The sequence below is a fragment of the Ramularia collo-cygni genome (assembly GCF_900074925.1).
Source record: "Ramularia collo-cygni strain URUG2 genome assembly, contig: RCC_scaffold12, whole genome shotgun sequence".
Lineage (NCBI taxonomy): Eukaryota > Fungi > Ascomycota > Dothideomycetes > Mycosphaerellales > Mycosphaerellaceae > Ramularia > Ramularia collo-cygni.
In genome coordinates this window covers 620321-632507 of record NW_019716266.1, presented here as the reverse complement: position 1 = coordinate 632507, position 12187 = coordinate 620321, and the positions used below count along the sequence as shown (strand labels likewise).

General features: G+C 50.8%; 6 protein-coding genes; 2 read left to right on the top strand and 4 right to left on the bottom strand.

Moving 5' to 3' along the window:
- Window positions 1-45: 45 nt before the first annotated feature.
- On the top strand, window positions 46-2150 carry RCC_07757 (uncharacterized protein; the record flags this gene model as incomplete). XM_023773012.1 has 4 exons in its annotated part: window positions 46-498; window positions 552-941; window positions 991-1346; window positions 1397-2150. The coding sequence occupies 4 exons, from the start codon at window positions 46-48 to the stop codon at window positions 2148-2150; spliced, it is 1953 nt and encodes a 650-aa protein (XP_023628780.1).
- A 2541-nt stretch (window positions 2151-4691) lies between these two features.
- Window positions 4692-5166, bottom strand: RCC_07756 (uncharacterized protein; the record flags this gene model as incomplete). XM_023773011.1 has 4 exons in its annotated part: window positions 4692-4831; window positions 4891-4944; window positions 5002-5059; window positions 5110-5166. The coding sequence occupies 4 exons, from the start codon at window positions 5164-5166 to the stop codon at window positions 4692-4694; spliced, it is 309 nt and encodes a 102-aa protein (XP_023628779.1).
- A 743-nt stretch (window positions 5167-5909) lies between these two features.
- RCC_07755 (related to general amino acid permease) lies at window positions 5910-7872 on the bottom strand (the record flags this gene model as incomplete). XM_023773010.1 has 6 exons in its annotated part: window positions 5910-6076; window positions 6128-6286; window positions 6342-7201; window positions 7249-7355; window positions 7428-7634; window positions 7699-7872. 6 exons carry the CDS (start codon window positions 7870-7872, stop codon window positions 5910-5912), a joined length of 1674 nt encoding a protein of 557 aa, XP_023628778.1.
- A 305-nt stretch (window positions 7873-8177) lies between these two features.
- RCC_07754 (uncharacterized protein) lies at window positions 8178-8633 on the top strand (the record flags this gene model as incomplete). XM_023773009.1 has 3 exons in its annotated part: window positions 8178-8334; window positions 8390-8445; window positions 8502-8633. The coding sequence occupies 3 exons, from the start codon at window positions 8178-8180 to the stop codon at window positions 8631-8633; spliced, it is 345 nt and encodes a 114-aa protein (XP_023628777.1).
- Window positions 8634-8804: 171 nt separating this feature from the next.
- Window positions 8805-9152, bottom strand: RCC_07753 (uncharacterized protein; the record flags this gene model as incomplete). Its single annotated transcript, XM_023773008.1, has 1 exon — window positions 8805-9152. One exon carries the CDS (start codon window positions 9150-9152, stop codon window positions 8805-8807), a length of 348 nt encoding a protein of 115 aa, XP_023628776.1.
- A 316-nt stretch (window positions 9153-9468) lies between these two features.
- Window positions 9469-11711, bottom strand: RCC_07752 (uncharacterized protein; the record flags this gene model as incomplete). XM_023773007.1 has 5 exons in its annotated part: window positions 9469-9918; window positions 9973-10223; window positions 10287-10549; window positions 10597-11019; window positions 11065-11711. 5 exons carry the CDS (start codon window positions 11709-11711, stop codon window positions 9469-9471), a joined length of 2034 nt encoding a protein of 677 aa, XP_023628775.1.
- Between the last annotated feature and the right edge of the window lie 476 nt (window positions 11712-12187).

The window sequence follows — 12187 nt, the reverse complement described above, 5'->3', positions numbered from 1 at the left end:
TCTTTCGTCAAGCCACAAACCCAAAAAAAAAACCCCCAGCAAAACATGGCAACTCTACCAACATCCTCCACTCCTCCATCTCCGAGAATGGCGGATACACCCGCTGAGGTATTGATCATGCCTCAGCCAGCAGAGGATCTAGCATCAGCCGCAGAAGTCTCTCAACCAGAACCTATTGTCCAGGGCGTAATTGACCCGGGTTGGGACACTAGCAAAGATCAAGTTGGCCTTCTTGCAGACGGCATCATCAATGAGGAGATATGGATGCTAGTTCGTCGGCTTAATAAAGTGGTCTTCTCCGTCAAACACACACCGCGAGTTTCGCCTGATGGCTTGGATTTGGATGCATCTCCTGACCAGGACTTTTCGCCAAACAAGATGCGTGCTCAATTGGAGAGACTCTATATGGGTATCATTATTGGGTCATTGGCTTTTGTCAAGCATATTTCTAGACTGAGGTCTTGGAATGAGAAGACGAGGACTGGAGTCTTCTGTTCTGTAAGTTGTCTACACTAACGTGCAGCTTGGGAGATGAGATGCTGATTTTCCAGGTGTACTTCTTCATGTGGGCGATTGACTATCTGATGCCAGCTGCTCTCATATTCCTCTGGATATTGGTCATATCTCCCAAAGCTCGAGCCACGGCCTTTCCACCTGCGCCTATTTCGTTGGTTGGCACTCTTTCTGGAAATCTCACCAAGCCTAATGCTGGGATTCTAGGCTCGGTAGACTCCGTTACTGGAGCTCCGGAGAACATGCAAGGCGAGGCTGTGGAGAATGAGTCTAGCAATTTTGTGACTGGACTTGCTGCGATTGGTGTCAATATCATGTCGAGCGGAGAGATACACGGCGAACCGAATACGGAAGAGAACAGCTTCAGTGGGTCGATGAAAGCCACACCAAATGAGCTCGTTCAGATGATCGCTACTGGCAAGGATAAGGTCTGACAGATCCTTAATATCATGTGGTTGTAACGCTGACAATCTCCAGGCAGAGGGTATCGATAGACCTTCGATGGACAAGTCAAAGGGCCCCATGGAGACTATTATGTGGTCTTTTGCAAAGTCCGGCATGACTGGAATGGAGTCTGCTAACAATATCTGGGAGAAATTCGCAAATCTTCTGGACCCCAAGCCGCCTTTCAACACAAGCACACAATCAGCTACTTTGGCCTCGATATTGCTGGCGATCTGCGGATTGTCGCTGATCTTGACGAGGAACATGTTTCTCAGAAGCATGACTCTCACTTTTGGGATGGCCTTGTTCGGCGGCCCATTAATGAAATCCGCATCCTCATGGATGGAGAGCAGTCGTCCCGGATGGTCCGAATATGCCAGTCTCGAACGGTATGTCAGAAGATGGAAGTATAAATACATGGCGCTCACACTTTCTCTAGCACGATCCTTCACGGTGTACCTAACAACAACCAGCTAGCTCTGGCCCTTCTTCGTCAAGGGGAGAAGCAGAGTGCTCCTCTACCACCGCCACCCACTCAAAGGGGAGGAGTTTCCCATGATTCAGTACCACTCACCTCAGATGTCCTCGCAGCTGCAAGTACAGATCTACCCCTCGGTGCCACGCCTGAAGAGCTCCTTGACGCAACCGCACCAAACGAGGAACTACTTGATGAAGCCGGCGGAGACGACATCGAAATATCCAAGACCAACAGCAAAGAGCCGCACAAAGTACTGCGCATCATGAAAGGAGCTGCCAAACTGGGAGTCCGCGGTTTCGTAGCGTTGGACAAGACACGGGCAAAACTAGGCCATCCCGGAGCGAAGAATCGCGTCGGCGTCGTCCCTTCCAAGAAATTTGAACCAGTCATTGGACCTACAGACTTTGATGCTTCCTATGAGGGTAAAGTGGGCATTCTCTCCATCGACGGCGCGAACTCTACCCTCACTTTCTCATCGAAGAATGAAAAGGTCTGGAGTGTACCGATCCCGGAAATCACGGCGTTGAGGAAGCATTCTGGGTATGGATTCAAGACGAAGATGACGGCTGGCTGGGCACTTGATCAACGGCTCAGTGATAGTCTGGGATTCACGGATTCTCGTGGGAATGTATGGGCGTTTACGGCGATTCCGAAGAGGGATGCGTTGTTCAATCGGTTGATTGCTATTGGGGAGCAGAAGTGGGAGCTGATGTGAGCGGTGGGCGGTGCTCTTTCCTGGGAGCGTGGGAGTTGTTTGGTGAGAGGGACCTGCTCTTGACTGACAAAATGAAGCGGATCGGTTTCTTCTACCCCGTCGTGATTCATCGAAAAGTTGCGGTAGAAAGCATACCATCAACGCTTCTGTGATGCATCATCATTGCCATCTTGCTTATGTTGGTCTCAGGCTGCGCAACGCTTCGAATGAGAAGATACTGTAGGCTCGTATCACACTGAGTCACTTCATCATCATCTCCACTGGGGTGGGAAAGCATTCTGCTACATTCCCGATATCAGCAGCAACGCATTTCAGACTTGAAGAAATGACGCTAGAGATTCACTTTCCTTTCACATGTCAGCTTTAAAGACTTTATGTGAATGATTATTGGTTTGAGTACGACTGTTGGACAGCGTGGTTGCTTGCAGCGAGCAGCAATGCAAAAGTTTGTGCACATTCTCGACTGATCTTGACGATGTGGGCGGATATGGAATCTGCCTTGCGGAGCGAATCACGCCTACAGCGCTCTTGTCGAACAAGGAAGTTGTTTACTTTAGCRTACTGTGCACTATGCGTGCCAGTTAAAAGCATTGAGTCGCATTGATTGCCACGATCTGCTGCACGAACCTCTCATAGAAGGAGAGGTCTTCGGTGAGGCAAGAAGCAAAAGGGGCATGTGTCAGACCTCCTGAGGAGTTCTGGCAGACAAAATGCAAAAAGAGGAGACGCTGGAAACGTCTTTACAACGGGGCCGAACCGTGGATTGAACACTAGGTGAATGTTAGAATGAGTTTAATATCATTATAAGATGTTGTGGACATACCGGGGCCTCCTGCAATCGAACAACAACGACAGTGATGTGTTGATGAACCCAAAGCAGGAATCATACCACTAGACCATTCGGCCGCTGTTATCTACTCGGTACCAAGTATCGGGCAATAGATGACAGCCGGGAAACAATGYAAATGTATATCCGCTGCAAAATTTCGGGGCGCAGGTTCTAGAATTCCCGGCGAGGCAGCGGGGCTATGTCGCCTCGGCTGCTAAACGAGGGAGCTCGGTTGCTAGCCGATAGAATTATACAAAGTCTCGGAAGCTCGAAGTTCCGCGCTATAGTTTTAGAAGATAAGAGATATTACCCTTCTATTAGTTCTTATTAATGCTACCTTTAACTACCCTATTAATACTTAGAGTAATAGCTTTATTAGCTCGTTAAGAATAATACTATACTCCTAAGAACCTCTACTAAACTAAGAACCTAGCTTCTTTTAATAGGTCTTCTACGAGTCTATATTAAATTTCTAAGAACTATTATCGTCGCTCTACTTCTTACGTCTCTACTAACTACTAGAAGTATATAATAAACAAGGCCTTATTTAGTAAAACCGCTGTTTTTGCTAACTCTTATTAAATAGCGCGTATTACCTTATTAAATAGGGCCTATTTTAGTATATAGTGTGTTTGACCCAGAGCTGTCGATATGAGGATTGTTCATTAGGACAAGGCATCCTTAGTCATGTCCACAAAGTCCCGAGGCCTCGCTCTCTACAGGCTCGATAATTTGAAGCCCGTTAGAATCCTTGCTATTAGCAGAGTGGCCGTTAGTCAATTGAGAGTGCAGTTTAGGGTGCTGCTCTTGCTGATAATTCCTCATATCGACAGCTCTGGTTTGACCAAGTAGTAGTAACAGCAGCAAGAAGGTTAACTCGTCGTAGCTCGACCCTTGAAGGTCAAAATGCTACGCCATGGCTATCTACATTTGGTAATACGTAATCCCAGCCGGAAAAGTGTTGTTAGTTTGGCATCTCAGACAGCTGGAAACCACAGATACCGATGACTGGATGACTGGCGCAAACATGACTAGGAACGTTGTTCATCGAGGAACCAAGAGGGCAGCAGAAGTCTCCTTTGCAACCTGGCATAAACGAGTGTGAAGCGCACCATCTATTCTAATATGTAGTCCAACCCCTTTTTTACCCACAAACTTCTACCCATCGTGACATCTCTCTTTTTCCACACAACTCTCGCCCCCCTTTCATCAGCTCCCCTCCTCCCCTTCAACGAGACAGTAGTTACATCAGGCCTGAGCTCGGACCCATTTCCCATCTCTCTTCACCACGTGCCGTTAGACAGGCAGTCGTCGCAGGGCTACACTTCTTTGATGTGGTGCCCATACTGTCCAAAATTAGGATACGCCCGGTTTGAACGCAGACGACCAACGTGGAGACTATGACGGCGAGGTTCTTTGGCACGAAACAATGATTATTGTCGTTGATTCAAAGTACAGAATTAAGAAATCTCCAAAAATATCACCTGGTTCAAATGTGTCCGTGGATATGACAAGCGCCAAATTTCGTCACTTGCTCTCGACAAGCGACGAGCGTGAGAGAGTCCGTCATTTCTTCAAAAGAGTGGGCTGGGAGCGCCATTGAAGCCGTAGCAATCTGTGCTGCCGTTAGTAGTGTAGTGCTTGAGGAAATACATGAGAGAGGTTTGACTCACCGCCTCGAGGAATCCACTCTCCAGGGCAATCGTATGTATCTACCAGTTGTTGCGGCCGTCGTTGTTCCCCCAGTTTCGTCCCTGTCCGCCATTGCGGTCTTCGTTGTTTCCCCAGTTTCGTCCCTGTCCACCATGGTTGTCGCCGCCCCAGCCGCCATCGTCGATGCAGCCGCAACCAGCTGGGATTATCATGTTAGCAAGATTTTACGTAGATCCCGAGGGTTTCAAGATTCCCTACAGTACTCAGAGCGCGGTCCACAGTGACCACGCTGGCCGCCTTCACCATCGCAGGCTATGCCATCGTCAGCTTAATTCTTTTCTCTCTAGAAGGGAGACAGGTTTGGCTTACTGTAGCACTGGATCCACGTGTCTGGGCAACTTTGGCCTCTGTCGCCCATGGGTGCCCACTATAGTCGTTAGCAACTAACTTAGCGATAGACTGAACCTATATCCATACCGCAGAGGCCGAGCCCAGAAGGGCGAGAACGGTAGCTGCAAGGTACTTGTACTGCATGTCGGCGGAAGTGCTGGGAGTTTTTGAAACTGGTTGAGAAAGTGATTGGTCGTGACTTGGAAGATGCTGAGGATGAGTATGGACGAAGAGAGACGATCTGCTCGGTCCTTATATGCTGCTTGAACTTACGCACAGGAAGCTTTGCTTGCGTTTTGTTTTAGAATGCAGTAATTTTTTTTAGTGATGGGAGACAGCGGCCATGGTATATCCTTGAGGAGTTCATAACGAAGCAGTGACCTAGGACATTTATTTTTCTTAGGATGCGGTTATGTCACCCTCTGCCTTTCCTTTGGCCCTTTGACATGCTCTTCGTCCTTCATTGTTGCGGATGAGGGTATAAACCTCATGCCTGTAGATCACAGACATTGGATCGAACAGAGCCCGTTTCGCCGCGAGTCACTTTATAATCTCATCCTGGAGGAAAGGTGTAAGTCCTACGCCATACCAATTGCGATCCGGCACATGCTGACGTGTACTCACAACTGCACGCTAGGAATTCCTGGTAGATATCTAGATGAAGCACAGTATTGCGAAATCATGATCGATGATGAACTTTGTGAAACTTTGACAATTTTAGTCGAAGCGTTTCAACGGTTTGGCGACGAAATAGAACTGATGTTTCGAATTCAGGTCTATGCTCTTGGAGTCTCATTCAGGGGTTGTCACCGTGTATCAGGCTTGGCAGCTGCCAAATCCACAACAACTAGTTAACTACTGTCATCAGATATCATCAATGATGAGGACTATATGAGCCATCGCCTCCACCATGACTTCGACGCAACCGCTTGCATAGCCATGTTCTGCTTCTCATAACCCCTCTCCTGCTCGATGAGATGAACCTCCGACAAATCCATGTCGTCGAGGGACACAAACTTGTCACGGAAGAACACGAGTGCTGCTAACCACAGGACTACTGCTGGTCAGCCGAGATTCATGACTTCAGGGGAATTTGGGTACGTACAGATGAAGATTGCAATGTCAATGTAGTAGGTAAGGAAGGTCGAAGTGTTCCATCTTCCGGGGAAAAAGACGCTGTAGCCCGAAGTGAGCACCACAACGATCAGAGTAATAAGCGTGGTCCACGCCGCGTATGGCTGTAGAGCACTCTTGTAGGGCAAGCCTGTATGGGTCAGTAATACAGTCATACCTAGGGATTGGACATGACGACTGCTTACGATCACGGGAGATGCCCTGCTTTCGCATTCCGTGGAAGAAGCGAAGATAGGTGACGCAAATCACCAGCCATCCGATGAGTCCCGCCACCGTGGTAATATTCAMAAACCAGCCAAACACAACGCTACTACTACTCCCGAGCGCCAGGTACACCAGAGGAGTGAAGACCAAGCTGGCCGACACGGCAAGATACGGGGTGCCGAAGCGGTTGGTCTTCAAGAACCACCTCGGAGCTTGTCCATCCTCTGCAAGACCCAGCAAAGTTCGCGATGCCAGGAATACGCATGACGAGCCGCATGAGAATGCACTTGTACAGACCATGGCATTGATGATGCTCGGCAGGACCTTGATGCCCGCACGTTGGAAGGCAATGACAAAGGGACTCTGCTCCGCTGTGCCCGTCGAGATGCCCAGGTTTGGATCGTCAGAAGGAACGAGAAGACCGACGACAAACATGGATAGCACGTAGAAGATCAACACGCGCCAGAATGTCATCCGGACGGCATTTGGGATGATCTGTCTCGGATTCTGCGTTTCTGCCCCCGCCAGCGCGATCACCTGCACGTTGGCATAACTGTACGCCGCACTGATAAGTGTGCTCCAGAATCCGAGGAATTTGCCAGTGTTCTCTTCCTTCACCAGGTGTACTACGAATGGCCCTGGCGATTTCCAGTACCGGAATCCGATCCGGTCACCATTAGGCCCGCCACCTAGGTCGACCACAATGCCGGCGATGATCAGGCCTATGATCAAAGAAATCTTCAAAACCGCAAAGAAGACTTCGCTCTCGCCGTAGGTCTTGACGGGGCAGAAGTTCAGCGCCATGATGATTACGATGAACACCGTGAACCATACGGCCGGACTGATGGACGAGTCCCAAAAGTTGATGACCGCCAATGTGGTGAGTACGATCTTTGTCTCGGAGCATCTGCGCCGTGGAACAGAGGGCTTTGTTTACCGGTTGCAGCAGCAGAGATCTCCGCAGGTGCAGTGATTGCCATGGTGTACCAGAAGTTCTGGAGGTGCCGTGTTAGTGAGCTAACACGACGAAGCGTTGATCGTTGACACAGGGGGGGGGGGATCTTCACCCATCCCGTGGCCGTCCCCAAGGCCGGCTGCACAAACTTCGTCGCGTGTCGTACGAAGCCGCCAGTTACGGGCATGAACGCTGAGATCTCACCCGTCATCAACGCAACAGCCCACGTAATAAGACCCATGACGATATATCCGAACAAGGCACCGCAAGGCCCACCCGTCGCGAGTGCTTGTCCTGATGCGAGGAAGAGACCAGTGCCCTGGGGAAATGTGAGTCCAAACCGGCGTCACTGAACCATTCAAGAAGGGACATTGTGTGCTTACGATCATCCCGGCGATGGCGATCATGTTGATGTGCCTTCGTTGCAAGTCCCTACGCACACCAGTGCCTGGGACCAGTATCTCGCCGCGTTCCGCATTGCCATCATCATCATGTCGGACGGTCATCGTCGCCGGCGACTTCTTGTCCGCGCTATCGACCATGTACGCAGCCTGCATCGTGGTCGTTGATATTCAAGGGCGGTGATATAACTGCCCTGCTTGCAGTCACAGTGGGCCTTGTTCAGAATTGAACGATTGACGTGAGCCAGCGGAGAGGAAGTCCATATCGTTGATCTGCCGATGCAGGCATCAAGCAGCATGCGTGTGTGTGCCTTTATCGCCGGCGTGATACCGATGGAGCATCTAAGACGCCGGCCGGTGTTCAAACTTGGCCGAAAGATGGCCGCGGCCGGCGAACAGCACGAGATAACAAGACTTGAAACCAGCATCCACGTGAGAAGAACACGCAAGCAGAGAGTAACATGGACGACAAGTTCGAACTTAATGATTTGAAGGTGGAGGTGGTGTGCCCGCCAGGAGAGAAGATCTACTGTGGTGCTCAAGCAGGCGACTATTTCCTGCTCCAAGGCGAGATGTTGCATCTGCCCCCCGGTCAAGGCTTCAGCATCTACAGCTTTGGTAATGAGTCTCCAAGAGTGCTGTGAAGATACTTTGCCAAATTAACGAAACGCAGCAGCGGTATTGCCGCTTTTGGCAGCAAAGCAAAGACAGACGCATTCCAGCGACTGGGTCAGTACCAAATAACGTCGGGTATGTAATGGACATGTGCCTGATGATAGAAGTAGATGAGTACGGACGCACTGGTGGCTTGTCCAGATCCCCATTGCAAGTCCCAGCTGAAAATCACGAGAATGGGAGCTCGGAGCTTTAGCCACAGYGAAACGACAGCGGTGCCGTTGGGAAGTGAACCGCATTGACGAGACTATGGACAGGATATCTCTGGTGAAAGAAAGTTCCACGGCAGATTGTGATTGTGGCCTCAGATCTTAGGAAGATGTTGCAGACAGCCAAAGAATCGAGAAAGACAAGCCAGATGGCTTAATAACAAGACCTGTATCTGCGAAAGCCTTCCAGTAGGTTGTCCAGAACTACAACATGACTGTCACCTCTGTGAAAAGGTCCGTTGCGGAGAAGCCAGCAACAAGCGTGTAGTTACCCTGAACGAGTGACCAGGCTTTTTCGCTTGCAGACCACACTCGTAAATCATCGACGGATATCTCAAGTTGGACCGTACGTGAYTGCTGGGGCTCCAAATGGACCTTCACGAAAGCTTTCAAGAGCTTCGGTGGCTCATGCGCTGCTTGCGGGTATCGCACGTACAGCTGTACTACCTGCGCCGCTGCACAGGAGCCCGTGTTAGTCAACACTGTTGTGCATTCTAATCCGCTCCCGATAGCACACTGTAGATCCGAAAGGTCAAAGTTGGCCATGGACATGTTAGCGATGGCTCGGTTGCCGAGGAATAAGACTGCATCGCCTTGTCCGGTCAGCAAGAAGTGGTAAGTGCCAGTCGTGTTGGCGATGAAGTGCCCGTCTAAATGCAGGAAAATACTTGAGGCCACGATTGCCACAATTCGCTTGGGTAAGAGGCAGAAGTTATGTTTGGCACTAGCAACGTCTGATTGACCGGCCCAGACCAGTTAGTAGTGGTGTAGTAGCTCACGTTGAGACCGCCATCAAGGAACATGCTCGAAGGCGCTGTTGAAAACTGACCAGTGCCTGGATAGGCCTCGGAATAGAGCACCTCGATGCCTACTGATCACTTTGATGTGCGGCGAGATCAGGGAGAAAAGTGCCTGCCATGATGTCGAAGCCCGCTGTAGCAAAGACGGTAGCCCACGTCTCGTCGTCAACGAGGCTTGAGTCTAGTGAATCGGAAACAGCCATTCCAGCACTTGTATGGCCTTGTGATGGGTACACCATCTCATCWCCACCAGCATTGCGTATGAAATGTGGCATTCTCGCACCGTCCGGATCTGGTGTTGCAGCAGTCGGCTCTCCTTGACGAGTTGACTGGATGTGGTCAGACGGCACTGCCACTTCCAGCATCCCAAGGAGATTTGCGATTAACGCTGCTTGCAACGAACAGGCACTGTTGGTAGGCGCTGCTTGAGCGCTGAGGACCGCCAGGAGAGATCTCAGAGTAGACAAGCATGAAGACTCTAATTCGTCCCGCACTTCGCTACGGACAGAGAGGAGAGTCTGACGGCGCTTGGTCAGGAATTGCTGGGTTTCGCGTAAGGCGAACCGACTCACCTTGACAAGGAGCACCGCAGCATGTGCAATCATGACATGCACCGAATCTTGCACAAAATATACAAAGTCGTTCGCTTTTTCGATTACGAGCCGGAGTACATCAAGAGTTGCGTTAAAGCCGTGCCATATTGGCTGGAGGTGAGGATCCTGTACCGAAAGTTTGGAATTCAGCGCTTGATGCAGTTCCTCTGAGCGTAATAGCAGGAGCGTATGACGACCATAGAACTCGACGAGGAACTGGTGCCGCTGATCTTTCGTCGCAAGATCTCATTAGTTTCGGGGATGACACGGAAGCAGACAATGCTCACACACACCTGCTTTTGCAACCCGTACCCATCGAGATAACCATTGCTCCACGCTTTTATGCATCAGTCTGGTCATCGACGGCGTATTTTGTATGGCCCTCCCGTGTCGATGAATAGTGCCGGGCATCCCCAGGGTCAGCAGCCGCAACTTCACCAGTGCACAAAGGAGCGCGTCGCTGGGCAATGATATGGACGACCTCTGCCAATCATCGACAGGGTCGATGAGAGCGTCGTGCTCAATCATGGTCGGCCTACCAGTTTGTATCGCTAGGCTGTGGTACATGTTAGCTAGATTCAATATGGCAATGACTCCACGTACCTCCGATCATAGACAAATAGCACCAGCCACGTTCGTTCTGCGTTCCTTCTTCCCCTTTCATCAGTGATTGTTTCTGTTTCTCGGTTTCTCGTAGCTGATGCCAATTCATGCCAGCCAAGATCAAGCGCAATGCGGATGGCGAGACCGACATTCACAAAGACGCGCGTATCTTCCGGGTCTTTATAGTATGTCATGATCAGGATTGCCTGGACGACCTCGGCAGATTTCCAACCGTATCTGATGACATCTAGCAAAAGCACTTCCGCGTGGTCACGAAGGCCGCTGTACAAAGCCGGGTTGAACACCTTCGAGGCGGCCATAAGAGCAGCGGTGAATAGGAAGGGCGACGTCGCCTGCACGTAGTTCAGGGTGTGCAGCTCAGGGTCGAGCTGGCTCACAAAGGGGTTCAGATCTGACATGAATCTACACCACATCAGCACCGTACTGACCAGTAGCTGGGTGACATACCCTGCGAATAGCGAGGAAGCAATAGCTTGATTAAGTAGTCTTGCTACCACCGGATCACGGCTGTCTGGGCATGATTGTGCTGTCATGGTCCTGATATCCGACTGATGCCCAGGGCTAAGCACGTTCTGGAGGGAAAACCCACCATCCTGCACCTGGTTACTTAGTACATTCGCCGGGGGAAGATCTCGATGGCCATCCGGCCAGAAGTTGTCGGGCACAGGTGGCAGTGCACTTTCAGTGCTACTCGTGGCGGTATTCCTTCTCCCTGCACGCGGCAGATGCGAGTCTTCGCCGTCCACGCTGGGATCTGCCCGTCCTATAGCGGCAATAATCGATGTGCGCATACCCACCTTTCGGCCTCGGCGGTGCTGCTGATATACACAGCTGAGTGACTTTCTCTCACAGCGACCACAGCGTGCGCCGCCTTCCACTAGCTGGCACTTCATCTTGACTTTCCGGCACGGGATGCACGCGTTGGATCCGCCATTGCTGCCTTGGCCAGTCTTACCCGGCGATATCTGGTGCTCCATCCTCCTGGCAGGGGCAGTGAGCTCTCGAGACCAGCTGGATTTTTGCGCAAGGTACGTTGATTGCAGCCCAACGCCTACTGTCTCTCGCTGATCCAGTACTGCTACACCTGCATTCATCAGAGCTGACCAACACGAATCTGCTATCGGTGGTGTAGGTCAGGAGACGCGGCGAAGCTTCAACGATAGTCTAAATGTGACAAGGGTCAAGCCCCGCCCGCCTCCTGGGTGAAAAAATGAGTGGATTACGCCGGCAAGCACCAAAACATCATATTTCAGCGAATACCTTGCCAATCGCCTTGAAAATAACACCAATGGATATATTTAGCTACGAGTCGCTTAGAATGCTTGGTAGGTATGTGTAAGTAGATCGGCGAGGAAAGACACTGGGAGTGTTGCTGTGTATCGCTAGAACTAGCGTAATCCATAAGACCCACCTTGAACGCCGACCTCTTCCTTCGCTGCCCTGTTCATCGACATCAAGATTTCCCTGACGAGCGGTGCATCAACTACGAGGTGGCCAGCATCCAGTACCGACCGACTGATTCAAAGACTCTGTGCCTCGAGCTCACATGCGGCGACATGAGTGCCTCATG